Below are 14,790 nucleotides of genomic sequence, written 5' to 3' on the forward strand. Positions count from 1 at the left end.
AGCTTCTAGCATTAGCGGAGAATCCGTTTGTTTCCCAGAAACACTTTGAATAATTTTACTTTCCATGCCCTTCACTTTTGCGTCCTCGAACAGTCGAAAATTGTTGTGTTAAACAAGTCTACATGTCCCGTCAAGCTTGCACAGCGCTACAATGCTAAAACAATCAGTGGGTGTTACCTGGCGCCATCTACAGGCGAAACAAGGGTACCCACAATTCGTCCCTCTTCCAAGATGGCGCTCACAGGGAGAGGGAAGTGTTGAATATTTATCAAGTTGCAAGGAAGTTTTGTAGTTTTCATTGACAATTTCGGTGACCCCTACCACATTCGCGGAAGGGGGACCATGGAACCTAACGAAGAACATGTCCAGACCCTTCTTGGCATGGGATTTTCCGATGTTAGCGAAATACGTAAAGCTCTGCGCCTGGGTAGGAATGATGTGAACGAAGCAGTTGCCATTCTAACGAATGAACAACCAGGTTCGAGTTATGACACATTGGACGATGTAGAAATGAAAGACCTACAAGGGAGCTCTTCGAACACAAACAGGAGTAGTGGAGGAGGTGATCCACCCCCTCCTAGTTACGACGAAGCTGTCGAGCCCGTCTCAGAGGTAAGTATCGAACCCCAAATCGTGGCTTGTTTTCGCGAGATAGGATCTCGACGTGCGTGACGCGTTGTAGCGTGGGTGTGGTAGTCCCATTTAGCAATACAGTGTAATGAAACGACCTTAAAGGTTTTAACGTGCGATCAACAATTATTGGCAGCATTTCAAAATCAGTTACGTTATATAGAATTTTATTCTGTGCGTGAAAGTGCTTGCAAAATTCGCAACTTTATTGACGCCACTCACATGTGTTATTGACACATGTGTCATTGTCATGCCCAAAATAAAACGTAGGCTACAAGTGTCACGCCAGCGAAGTGAAAGGTTTCATTTTAAACTACCAGGAAAGTTCTATGGCATTCAAACTGTTCTGTGATATCCATCCTGCCATGAAGGACTTTCCGTTTTCTTCATCGAAACCCTGCTCTGTTGACTAATGTGCTGTTGTAGTCAACGTATCACTTTAGGAAGGCGAGCAAGCCCATCACCATCAGTGATCACTCAAATCTCAGGACCAGTCGGTTCTATACTACGCCCTCCACGTCTCTTGGTCAAGTCGCAATAGGCGGTAGTGTTCATCTCTCGGGAACGTTTCTCTTCTTAGTGAGTCGATACTGTTGCCTTCATTTTAACAGTACGATTGTTTGTAATATTGTATCCAAAATTGGCCCTGCGTACAGTGCTGTGTGTTCCCGGCGTTATAGTGTGGTGGGAGGCCGTATACTCTAATGCCTGGAACACACAGCACGGTACGCAGGGCCCCAGGGCTAATCCATAATATACCTGCGTTTGTGTAAAAGATGTTTAACTTGTCAGAAACGTAAGGCATATTACTGCATGACAAGCCAACTTCTACAAACTACAGCTTTGCTCTTCTCAGTGCACACAAGTATCCTGTGCATTGTCTCTGCTTAGGGGAATTTGCATACATTGCTCATCTGTACTGCTGGCTACAATGTATGACAGCAATGAGGAAGAAACATCACCAATGTCTGCCTCCTAATGTAGAGCAACAAATCCACTATGGTGATCATCTTACTGTAGATTTAATATTTGATATCTGTTTACTATGTAAGTTATGTGTACTATGAAGTGATGAAATTTGTTTTGCTGATATAGGCCAGGTCAAAGGTCATTTTTGTTTTTCATTTGTGGCATTTGTGACTTTCCCAGGTGACCAGCCCAGATTGACTCACTGTCACAAGATGTGAACCTGCAAATCAGTGTCAAGCGTGTTGCACCATGTTTGCTTTTGTTGGTGTACATCCTGGTAGAGTGGGCCAGACTGAAAATGCCAGTTTCAAATACCATGTTGACATTGGTGTCGTGTCATGCTCAAACCTAATTTATCATCATTTACCTCAGTCATGCTCACATGAGGCAATGGAGACAGCGCCCTCACATTTGTACAAACATTTTCTATCATACCTGTGTCATTGCCCCTAGGACCAGAATATGACAGGCATACAAACAACAACTAAACAAGCCGTATTTCCTCATTTGATAAACATTGAATGTGCATCGCTTTTCAGAAAGAAGTAATCAGTGCCAAGTTTTGTGTTTTCATGTTATGAGATAATGTGACTCTTCCATCGAATTGCTTTTCATCATGGTTCATGCATGATAAATTTTCCATCGCCCATTAGACATTTCCTCAAGGAGTATGCAAGACATTACTTAGTCAATTCTCAAGTCTGCGTAAGGCATAACTATCATGTTTTTCATTTGTCACTGTATTTCATAAATTTCATATGGTGAGTCATTTCAAATTCACGCTTCTCTGGCTTTGCATCATTCATGTGATTGATCCTCATTACCAAAAACCGATTCCTAAGTTGGTGACTTGTGCGCGAGACCCTGTTGAATTCAGTGGTGGATCCTTAGGCTGAAAGGTTAGGTGATGAGTTTAGCCGTCTGACTCACCATCCGTACACAGCAGAATGAAGAGTTGCCCCATCTAAGAGACAGGACCGCCCACATTGAGCCGACTGATCCATTAGCTCAGTTGGTAGAGCATCCGAAATGTATTCAGGGGGTGTGGGTTCGAGTCCCACATTGGTCACTCTTCATTCGTCACTGTATATTATGAAAACTTGACAGATCAATCAGATGCCCCCTTTGGTAGAGCTTGGTTGTCTGGCTTACCAACCTCTCGCGACTAGGCCCATCTGCTCTACAGGGTCAGTCCATTAAACTATTATACCAGCCTTCAGACAAAATGTTGCTGGCATGATCAGGTAGCTCTCTCCACTGATCAAAGTACACTTTGCTCATCAACCGTGAATTTGCGTAGTTTCAGTTCTGACAAAGAAGACTGTGTGTGTTCACACTAAGCAATGTATTTTTCCACACCAAAAAATATTTCATAATAAATAAGACTCGCCATTTGTGTATTATTTTATTCACATGTACATGTTAAAATTTCAGGTTGGTTTTGAGCACTTTTTTCACTTTGCTCATTACAGTTTTTCGTTCTCAAACAAGCGCAAACACAAAAATGAGGAATTCCAAGTCGGGCGTTTTCATTTCCTTTATTTATTAAAGTGATGCATGTTTTATGTGTCCATGCCTCTGTTACTGGCGTACTTGCCCAAAAACCTTGTCATGTGGCTTCTGTGGGTGTCTCGGGGTTACGTCAAGTCAGCATGGAGAGTGACAGAGACAAGCCTGAAGCAACTTCTGAAAACAAAAAGAAGCTATCCTGTATCATACTTGCCTAGTTATTCATTTCATTCACTCATTAATCTAAAACCTTCGGGGAATTTCATGATTTGAGAAAATTTGTATCTTCGACTTTGCCATTCATAATGATGATATTGCAAGTGAGCATGAAATTGTATAATTCTGGTCGGCAATGATGGTATATACACAAATTCTATACATGTACTATAATCTATGAAAACAGTGCTTGACAACTATAGTTTACTTTATCATCTAGGAAGGCACTTGTTAGGTATGATATCACTTAGAAAATCATACAATTAGTCACTGTGGTGTACAGGGAATCGTCAATAATATTACGTACTGTTCAGAAAATCTGTCGCTGCAGTCGTGTCACATGTACATCGTGTGACATCCAAGATTAGAAAATTCTACATCAGGATATTGGGCCTCCTTTCTATATTAATGTTTATCTGTTTTGGGGTCTGGCAGGGGGCGTTGGTTGGGGCAGGGGTTAGTTCTCAATCCAGTTAATCTTTTGAGCATGAAAGTCAATTTTTGCTGCCTTTATAAAGTATACCTCAGTCAAATTTTATCACTTTTTTGTCAAAATTTTGGTAAGAAACTGTAGCCAATGAAAAGTGATGTCCATTTGGTCCAAAATTATCAAAAAAATTCAGAAAAATTCATTAAAATTGGTAAAATGTTGCACTAAAATTTTGGTGGGAAAAATGTCAGCACTCAAAGGGGTAACAGTTTAGACGGTCTGAAATTTTTCACTATACTTTTTCTGAATTATATCATAGTGATAAAATGAGGAACTACTTTGAAAGTTTGTCAAATAATCAAAAATGGCAACTATGCTATGCTAACTTCATGAGGGGAAAATTTTGTTGTTGATTTTCCAAAAACCGAAATCAGCAGAAAGCTTCAGTGTCACATGAAATGCTAAATTGAATAAAAACCGACAAATATCATGGAAAGATTCAAAGGACTCACGTGAAAGTGAAATTCTCCCTTTTGATCGCAGTTTTACACGTTTCTTGACTACAAGTTAATGCATACATTTATGAATCATGTTATGCTCATATTTGCAAATATCTTTCTGTTAGCTTAGTGTTCATCAGTAACGTTCCCAAAATTTGTAGAAATGTCAAATGTGAAAGTGATTGGTACATGTACTTAGAAGTGAAAAATCTGACATCAGCATTATTTTTCTGCATATATGAGGATGTAATTGATATAGATCCTAAAAGGCGACATTTTCCACGAATCATGCCACGTAGTGAAGAAGTTTTATTGGTGACCCGGGGAAACTTGTTTGGAATCAAAATTTTTTTCGTATTACAGTACATGTACAATACGCATGTCAGTGGACTTGCATGTAGAATTAGCATTGGATCAGTCAGCGGATTTGATTGACTCTAGCCACAAACACAGTGAATGAAATATGAGTGACAGATAATGAATACATTGATGATTTCGGGCAGTTTGACTCAGATTGAACGGATGTTGTGTGGTACATGTAAGATCAGTAATTATGCAATCTGATACAATTGTGTAGTGTACATGGAACTGTGTGTAGTATGCACAAAATACCAAGAAATATGAATAACAGGTCATTGAATCACCATTCTCTGTCAAGTTTCAAATCTATGAGTATTTTTGAAACGTTTTATAGTCGGAATGAAAAGTGTACACATCACTTATGTGAGACTAAATATTGTTCCTCACATTTTTTCCAGCAACAGAATGGAAGCGATGAGCTAATCTTTTTATTTTTTACAAATTATGGTATAACCAATAATTTTACATACCGTACATCTCGCTATCTGTCCAAAATGCTTATTTAGCATAATTTGGCACACATGCAAAACTCTTTGTCACATCCTCTCTGTAGTAGATTAGTAGAGATCAGTGCTTGCTTAAGGGATGCCTTTGATGGTGAATAAAAAAAAATTGTAACCCCAATAAAAATAATGCAAAAATGGTAATTACAGTTTAGTATGTGCCCAATATTTGTCAGCCTTGGCCATCTAATATTATATAGGGCTCAGCCCTTGGTGTCGCGCCAGGGGTTAAAATTGGCAATGTTATTTGTATTGATTCATGATAAACTGTAATTGTTACTTCATAAACGTTTATATGACAACTATGCCCAGTTTCCCTCTGATGAAAGCAGTTCACGTACTTACACGACGTCAAACCCTGCAGCAGGGCAGGTATAGATTTTCTGTAGCGTGTAAAATTTTGGACAAAAATTGGCAATTTTTACAATGATAACAGCCTATGGCGTTAAAACAAGGGACGTATTATGCAATAATTATCATTGCAATGGTAACCGCACTGCCCACCTTCCACTTGCAAGCTGAAAACTATAGCGTTCCGTCTAAAAACTTGCAATTTTTGAATCTAATTATTGACACAGGGGGCGCTCTTCTATAATTCAATCCCAGCATTCTTTGCGTATGCCCCCGTTCATATGCACGACAGTTTTCTCCGTTTATCTGTATCAACGATACTTTGTATCAGCGACAAGGTGTATAATAACATTTACTGGCTAATAAAAGAGGTATATTTTATAAAAGGCATGTTTATCATAATAATTTGTTTCGTATTTGTTTATTTACGAGTACTCAAAAAAAAAACATGGCGGCGCCCAATGAGAAAGAAGGGTACACTTCCGGTTACTCGCATAGTATATTATGAATAAGCGCATGCGTAGTCAGTAAGCCGCTGGCACGACTATTACACCAGAACTGTTTTAATCTTTATGTTTCACAGGCAAGCCATTATGTATGCATATAATATTTACTCTTTGACATCTCCACAGATGTTTCCAGGCGGAAGGATTATAGAACTTAAAAGTTTTTTCACTGATAGCAAAGAAGTATGGACCGGTTTCTTTCAAAACTTTGCAAAAGGACATCGCGATCCCACTAAGAAACACACATCCCCCCCCCCCCCCCCCCCCCCCCCAGTAAGCCATGACACATGACAGTCAGGTTTCTTCTTGTTTGGTTTCTCTGATGTCTAAACACTATTATTTGGCTGTAGAAACACATTAGCAGATCTTGTACAAAGTTATTCCAGGGGATGATGCACCAAGACTGACACACCATTCATTCCCACTTATGTCATAATTCTAATGTGAGAGGCAAGGACAGTACTACACAAATAGCATTCAACCTGACTGGTGTCTTTCTTGTCGTAACAGGAGGACCATGCACAGAACGGGCAGGGTAAAGCAGACGAGGACACCAATGTTGCAGTTCCCAACGAATTCCCGACCACAAACCTGTATGAGTTGGAAGGCAGGGTGTTCACTGAACAGTGGTCCATTCCGTACAAAAAGGAGGAATCACTGGGAAAGTGTCTGCTCGGAGCCACAAGACTAGCGGAAGAAGGTAAAGTATTGTGTGTCAAACATCTGATACAACTATCTCATGTGTGTCATGAAATTATATCTACACACACCAGTATTTGAGTAGGAAACAATTTAACTTCAGTTTGAAGATATATCCATCTAACTGGTTTTTATAAAATCATTGTTACAATGTGTCAGGACTGATAAGAAATTAGTCTTGTGTGCTCTCTGTCCAGTGAAGTTTCTTGGTGCATCACGTCAGCAAATGATTTTGGTGAATGGATGTGAACCAATCCTGTGCCAATATACATTATTTACGTGATTTAAAATTTTGTGTGTCCAAAAGCATTTGAGTAGTGTGTATGCTGTATTTGCTTATTTGTCCTACTATATCTGAAAAGTAGATCTTTGTTAGAGAAAGCTGTCATTTATATATTTGATCAGTTACGATAGTTTGAAGATAATTTTGTTTTTTAAATGATCACTTTTGGAGTGAGAGTAGTAGAATTAAATTTCTGAGACTACCAACGTATTCTGTTTAACACTGGTGCCTGTGGAACTCATTCCGAGCTCTCAAAGCCAGAGGAGGTAATTCTTTCTGCTTTCAAAGGCAGAGCCAATAAATTCCAATTAATTCCGGTTCAGAATTGACCAAAGTAAATTTGCAGCTGAGCCAGACTTAATTGTGATAATGCAAAGTAATAAATTGCAAGTCGTGAAATATGCGTCTCATGCGTGAAGGTTGCCGGTGGCTTCAAACTTGTAACAAATGTTGCCATTTTTGCGTAATTTGTTGCGTGATATTTGACTTTGACTGATCCAACAATACTCACATCATTTCGTTTCTAGTTGTCACGATTCAACAGAAAACATTGTAACTTCATTTTCATGAGCTAGTGCTTCTTTCTGCTCCACGATGACGATTCTATTGAAAAGTCCAGAGTGCTGTGACTTGTCTGTTTTCGTAAAGAGCTTGTCACTCGTGATGACTCATTCTTGAAGAAAAGAGTTCCAATATGCTTTCTCATGAATAATGAATATTAATTCGCTCAGGTAGAATGACAAAACAGAGTTCAGAGACATCACAGGGATTCAAGTGACACGCTTTTGTGAAAAAATTGCGTTCGTAGTGTCTTGTGTGACATTTGTTCATGGGTCAACAGATTTATGATTAATGATAGTTACAAGAACATCGACAGATTAAAATGTTGCACAACTTGCCACAGACATGTTGATTCTCGTGAGGGCAAGAATTTACAACTGAAAGAGTCGGCTTGCTCTAAGGTACTTGCCAAAAACCATGTCATTGTATAACTTCCATATAATACTGGATGATCGTAAAGTTTTGATGGGAGACAATCTAATAACTTGTACATTCAGCCACAAAGATGTCATTATATCACCTGAATATGTTCATTAAAATAATTTATGTGTTTAAGTTAAATGGACATAGTCGCAGTCTCCTAGCACTATTTTTCTCAGTTTTGCATGTCTGTAGAAGTCAGGTTTAGACTGGTCAGATCTGTAGGGACCATGGATAAATGCACATTGGAAATGAAAGTGATGGTGTTTGGCCTCAAAGCCCCTCCCTAAAAAGTTCGGAAGTATGACAAGATAATGGTGAATGTGTGATTTTCACCATCTTAGTTTTTCAACAATCTAAAATTACTTTTTCTCCCATAGAGTTAATACAATCATGGCGGCCATTTTGAATTTCAAATATTCAAAATTAGGTGATTTGTTTCTCTTATACCGTACTCGTCCGAGTATAAGCCCCCGGTTCGGCAACACTAAACAGCGGTAAAACTAGGGGAGGGGCTTATACTCGAGCAACCCCATGTTATCTGGCATGGACGCTTAATTTATGCTAATTTTATGCACGATTTTTTTCAACACCACTCGATCTTTCTATCGCTTTCAAAATCGACTTACACATCCAAAGAAATTGATTGTACAATCTCTGAATACAGAAGTGACATTTTGGTGAAATTTCAGCGTCGAAAAAAACCCCAAACTTGAAACAAAGATGTCATGTATGCTGCTGATCAACTAGCTGTGGGTCCATAGCTGTGGTGTTTTCAGACGGGATTCATGCCTTTTACGGGCTGGTTTTGACTTTTACGATTTTAACCCCGCCACCACAGCTATGGGATATTCCATAGACTAGCGTCCAAATCCGCCGCAAGCACCCTTTGCGCAAGTTTGCTCGACGATATTTCGAAAAATTTTTCATCCAAATTACAAATTGCCAACACTCATCGACAGCTTGGTTATTAGGGACTCACCAGACCAGAAATCCGCTCAAAATTCACTGAAATATCGCCTTTTTTCTAAGTTTGCGCGACATGACTACACGTAGACCGCCATTTTGCTAGCGTAAAACTGTTGGTCGAGGATCCCTGCAGTACGTCACTACAGTGACGTAGGGCCGTGACCTCTCAACTTCTGAACACAAACTAACTTACGGCCAGCATCCGCGCGGCGCGCCACGAATAATTATAGATCCTAGGACTGAACTTTTTCCCCCAAGTAAAAGTTTGGTTTCAGTTTTGTGAGGCTGGGAATGTCCATAAGACGAACGATGGTCATCGATATCACACGATGAATCTCTCAGTTTGTGTTCACGGCCCTACGTCACTGTAGTGACATACTGCAGGGATCCTCGACCAACAGTTTTACGCTAGCAAAATGGCGGTCTACGTGTAGTCATGTCGCGCAAACTTAGAAAAAAGGCGATATTTCAGTGAATTTTGAGCGGATTTCTGGTCTGGTGAGTCCCTAATAACCAAGCTGTCGATGAGTGTTGGCAATTTGTAATTTGGATGGAAAATTTTTCGAAATATCGTCGAGCAAACTTGCGCAAAGGGTGCTTGCGGCGGATTTGGACGCTAGTCTATGGAATATCCCATAGCTGTGGTGGCGGGTTAAAAATCGGAAAAGTCAAACCGGCCCGTAAAAGGCAGGAATCCGTCTGAAAACACCACAGCTATGGACCCACAGCTACTGATCAACAGTAATGTGAACAGGCATGCATTGCCCAACACGGAAAGGCAACTCAATATTCCAATATCAAACTGTCTACATCTTGTGAAAACAACAACATAGCAGTGAAAATTGTAATAGTCACCAGGAACAGTCTTCACAAATGAATGGATAATTGCTTTAAACAAAAGAAACTGCATGTTCCAAGCATGAAAACATCGTGGCCGTGAATGAAAATAAACAATGGCGGACGTGAGTGAGGCTATTCTATTTAGGCGACGGGGGTGAGTAGGTCAAAAGAATCAAGATAGTACTGGAAAAACGTGTCATTTTCCTTACGATATTGTCAGGGAACTCGTTTCCCATTGTTTTAATATCTTTTAATGGTTTCTTTATTATCTAAAATTAATTTTACCAAGTTAAATGACCAAATATACTCTCCTAACCTTTCTGTATTTGAGTTACACTAGGGTAGGGGCTTATACACGGATGTAATGCATTTTCTAAAATCCTCTTAAATCAGTAGGGGGGCTTATACACGAGCAGGGGCTTATACTCGACGAGTACGGTACTAAACTTTGGATGGTGACCCTGATTTTGATTCTCTGTTTGCTGAGAGAATGGTTTGAAAATGTCATTGAGGGAAGGGTAGAGTTGACTATTCAGATCCTCAGATTCAGATCCTCAGATCCTCAGATTCAGATCCTCAGATATCAGACCTCAGTTCCTATAACTTCAGACGCAGATTCATGATTAAAATTTCACAATTTTCAAAGTTTGATGTAATATACTGATAAATAAAATATAATTTAGATTTGAAAAGGCTTTAGAAATTATTTTATTTGTATCTTGAATCTTGAACTTAAAAACTTCGATCTCAGAATCAGAACGTCATCTGTCGAAGACAGGGTGCGCAATGATTATACTTGTTATATCACGTGAACGTTCCCTCATAGAGATAAACACACCCGCACGCGATAGAACGATCAAGACCGCGACGATCATGTAAATGCTGGCTATCGACAGTCCGTATTTTACCATCATTCGTAATATTTATGGCGAGGGAATATAACTGATCCATGTTGGAGGCCAGAGACCCCGGGCTAAATCAGAATTCAGGGGTTGGAAGAAGCAAGTTAGCTAATCTGTAATTGTAGACCCGTGTTCGTTGAAACTTGTTGAGCAAAAACGTTTATGTAGACTTTTTTGGTTTTCATAACTGCCTTGTACATATCCTATTCAATTATTATTTTAAATATTGCAATCATACTGTCAATACGGGTATTGTAAAAGGCTTGTAAATTCGAATCTGCATCTGAAGTTATAGGATCTGAAGTCTGAGATCTGAGATCTGAAAAGTCAACTCTACTTGAGGGAAGTGTGAGCAAAAGTCTTCACTTTCGAGGCTCATACTACCTGAAGTTTGGTCAACAGAACAAAAACCAGCATTCGACCTGTCTTACTAAATAACAACAGAGAAAGCAATTGATGACACAATTTCAGGCAGTTCTTAGATTGTATCGTAACAACGTAATACAATCCTCATCACGTCTTGTTTGGCAATAATTCCTTTTACTCCAGTGTCTTGTATGATACTCATTATTTTAGCTTACAGGTAGAGTTCGAAGCAGGATGTTTTGCAAAAAAAACCACTCATTTGTCCTTTCCAATTCTAGTTTCTGTTTTGTTCTTCTAGGTACGTCTACAGTAGTACATGCATCCATTGGACTCTCCATAAGCTAGAACTATAAATGTATTTTCTGTTCTGTGTGTAAAATTCACTCGGTCAACTCCAAAAAAAATCAAGTAAAATTGCCCCGCATTCAACTTGTCAATTGTATATGATAATTGATAGCTTTGCCAGTATAGGGTTATTGCCAGCTTCCTGTTTCCTGTACATACATGTAGTTTCATATGAGTGCATGGTTTATTAGAAAATATATGACAAATATACATCCCCAGGGTTACATCTAGCGTGATCCTGGCTCTCGGTGTACAAGTTGTAGTTTTAAAAAAAAAATTATCTTTTTTAAATGTAAAATAATGGAACAATCTTATATATATGTCGGGAAATTCAGTAGGTATAGTTTTCACCCTCAAGAGCTGTAGTGAATGGTAGATATTCCACTGATGTGACTGTCTCTAGTTCAGCTCAGATAATTAAAGGCTAGGGAGATAATCTCAGGGCGCAACTGTTGTGTACGTCACTCGGTGGTAAGAGGATTTCAGCAGTGTGTCAATCTTTTTATTAGTCCCCACGGACACCGTCCGGGGGGACTTATAGGTTTGGTCATGTCCGTGCGTCCGTGTGTGCGTGCGTCTGTGCGTCCGTCCGTTCACGCAGATATCTCATAGACGCCTGGAGCGATTTTGTTCAAACTTGGTTCAAGGATAGTACCCTACCTCATACAGATGCACGTCGATTTGTTTCACAATGCGATCAAATTTGGCCATGTTAGAGGACTTTTTAGTTTTCACCTCCATAGACCCCCATGTATAAGGCAGTCCATAGACTCCCATGTATAAGCACAGGCGACCCATAAAGTATTACTGAGATTTTCACACTAGTTTTCACCTCCATAGACCCCCATGTATAAGGCAGTCCATAGATTCCCATGTATAAGCACAGGCGACCCATAAAGTATTACTGAGATTTTCACACTAGTTTTCACCTCCATAGACCCCCATGTATAAGGCAGTCCATAGATTCCCATGTATAAGCACAGGCGACCCATAAAGTATTACTGAGATTTTCACACTGTTTTCTCTATCATTTTTAGTCCCCACGGACACCGTCCGGGGGGACTTATAGGTTTGGTCATGTCCGTGCGTCCGTGCGTCTGTCTGTCCGTCCGTGCGTCCGTCCGTTCACGCAGATATCTCAGAGACGCCTGGAGCTATTTCGTTCAAACTTGGTACAAGGATAGTACCATACCTCATACAGATGCACGTCGATTTGTTTCACAATGCGCTCAAATTTGGCCGTGGTAGAGGACTTTTTAGTTTTCACCTCCATAGACTCCCATGTATAAGGCAGACCATAGACTCCCATGTATAAGGCTGACCATAGACTCCCATGTATAAGGCAGACCATAGACTCCCATGTATAAGGCAGACCATAGACTCCCATGTATAAGGCAGTCCATAGACTCCCATGTATAAGGCAGACCATAGACGCCCATGTATAAGGCAGTCCATAGACTCCCATGTATAAGGCAGTCCATAGACTCCCATGTATAAGGCAGTCCATACACTCCCATGTATAAGGCACATAGGCTCCAAGATAAATAAAAATTTAGTTTCTCATCGTATTCATATTGCAAAAAGGATGCAGTGACAGAGTTTTTAGTCCCCACAGATAAAGTCCAGGGGGCTCATAGATTGGGTCATGTCAGTCCGTGAGTCCATCCGTTCACGCAGATATCTCAGACACTTTGACAAAATGTCATGTGACCTTGGTGACCTTTGACCTCGAATATACATATTTGTCCATAACTCAGTAACCACAAGTGGTAAACCTTTCATATATGGTATGATGGGACACCCTATGACGCCACATATTGTACCTCATTAATTATGTGCATATCTAATTTTGAGCGAGCCAATAGAGCTAGAGGTCTGATTTTTGGTATATATGGATAACTTAGCAATACAATTTTTTTGACAAAATGTCACGTGACCTTGGTGACCTTTAACCTCAAATATACATATTTGTCCATAACTTAGTAATCACTAATGCTACACCCTTCATATTTGGTATGATGGGACACCTTATGACGCCACATATTGTACCTCATTAATTATGTGCATATCTAATTTTGAGTGAGCCAATAGAGCTAGAGGTCTGATTTTTGGTATATAGGGATAACTTAGCAATACAATTTTTTTGACAAAATGTCAAGTGATGTCAATGACCTTTGACCTCAAATATACATATTTATGCATAACTCAGTAACCACAAGTGCTACACTCTTCATATTTGGTATGATGGGACACCTTATGACGCCACATATTGTACCTCATTATTTATGCGCATATGTAATTTTGAGCGAGCCAAAAGAGCTAGAGGTCTGATTTTTGGTATATAGGGATAACTTAGCAATACAATTTTTTTGACAAAATGTCATGTGACCTCGGTGACCTTTGACCCCAAATATACACATTTGTCCATAACTCAGGAACCACAAGTGCTACACCCTTCATATTTGGTATGATGGGACACCTTATGACGCCACATATTGTACCTCATTAATTATGCACATATCTAATTTTGAGTGAGCGAATAGAGCTAGAGGTCTGATTTTTGGTATATAGGGATAACTTAGCAATACAATTTTTTGACAAAATGTCACGTGACCTTGGTGACCTTGACCTCAAATATACATATTTGTCCATAACTCAGTAACCACAAGTGCTACACCCTTCATATATGGTATGATGGGACACCTTATGACGCCACATATTGTTCCTCATTAATTATGTGCCTATCTAATTTTGAGCGAGCCAATAGAGCTAGAGGTCTGATTTTTGATATGTAGGGATAACTTAGCAATACAATTTTTTTGACAAAATGTCACGTGACCTCGGTGACCTTTGACCCCAAATATACACATTTGTCCATAACTCAGGAACCACAAGTGCTACACCCTTCATATTTGGTATGATGGGACACCTTATGACGCCACATGTTGTACCTCATTAATTATGTGCATATCTAATTTTGAGCAAGCCAATAAAGGTAAATGTATGATTTTTAGTATATAGGGATAGACTATAGGATAGAAATTTTTTGACAAAATGTCATGTGACCTCGATAACCTTTTACCTAAAATACACGATTATGTCAATAAATAAGTAACCACAAGTGCTATGTCCTTTATATTTAGTAGGATGGGAGACCTTATGACAACACATGCTTTACCTCGTTAATTATGCCCATATATAATTGTGGGCAAGCCAATAGAGCTAGAGGTCTGAATTTTGGCATATATGGATTAATTAGCAATACAATGTTTTTTTTCAAAATGTCACGTGACCTTGATGACCTTTGACCTTGAATATGCATATATATGCATAACTCAGTAATCACAAGTTCTTTACGCTTCAATTTTGATAGGATAATAGACCTTAAGATGTCACATCTTGTACCTCATTTATTATGCACATATGTATTT

The 14,790-nt window shown here is 39.4% G+C and overlaps 1 protein-coding gene across 2 annotated transcripts in view; it reads left to right on the plus strand.

Annotated features, from left to right (window-relative positions):
- The first annotated feature begins 212 nt into the window (after positions 1-212).
- The window catches only part of LOC139138502 (ubiquitin carboxyl-terminal hydrolase 24-like), an 84,231-nt gene continuing 69,653 nt past the window's right edge, over positions 213-14,790 (plus strand). For both annotated transcript variants that reach the window (XM_070706903.1, XM_070706904.1), the window contains exons 1-2: positions 213-612; positions 6,485-6,674. In XM_070706903.1, the coding sequence (XP_070563004.1) occupies positions 343-612; positions 6,485-6,674 (460 nt within the window). In that variant the 5' untranslated portion in view covers positions 213-342. The remainder of the gene's footprint in view (positions 613-6,484; positions 6,675-14,790) is intronic.

Source organism: Ptychodera flava, chromosome 8 (assembly GCF_041260155.1).
Source record: "Ptychodera flava strain L36383 chromosome 8, AS_Pfla_20210202, whole genome shotgun sequence".
Lineage (NCBI taxonomy): Eukaryota > Metazoa > Hemichordata > Enteropneusta > Ptychoderidae > Ptychodera > Ptychodera flava.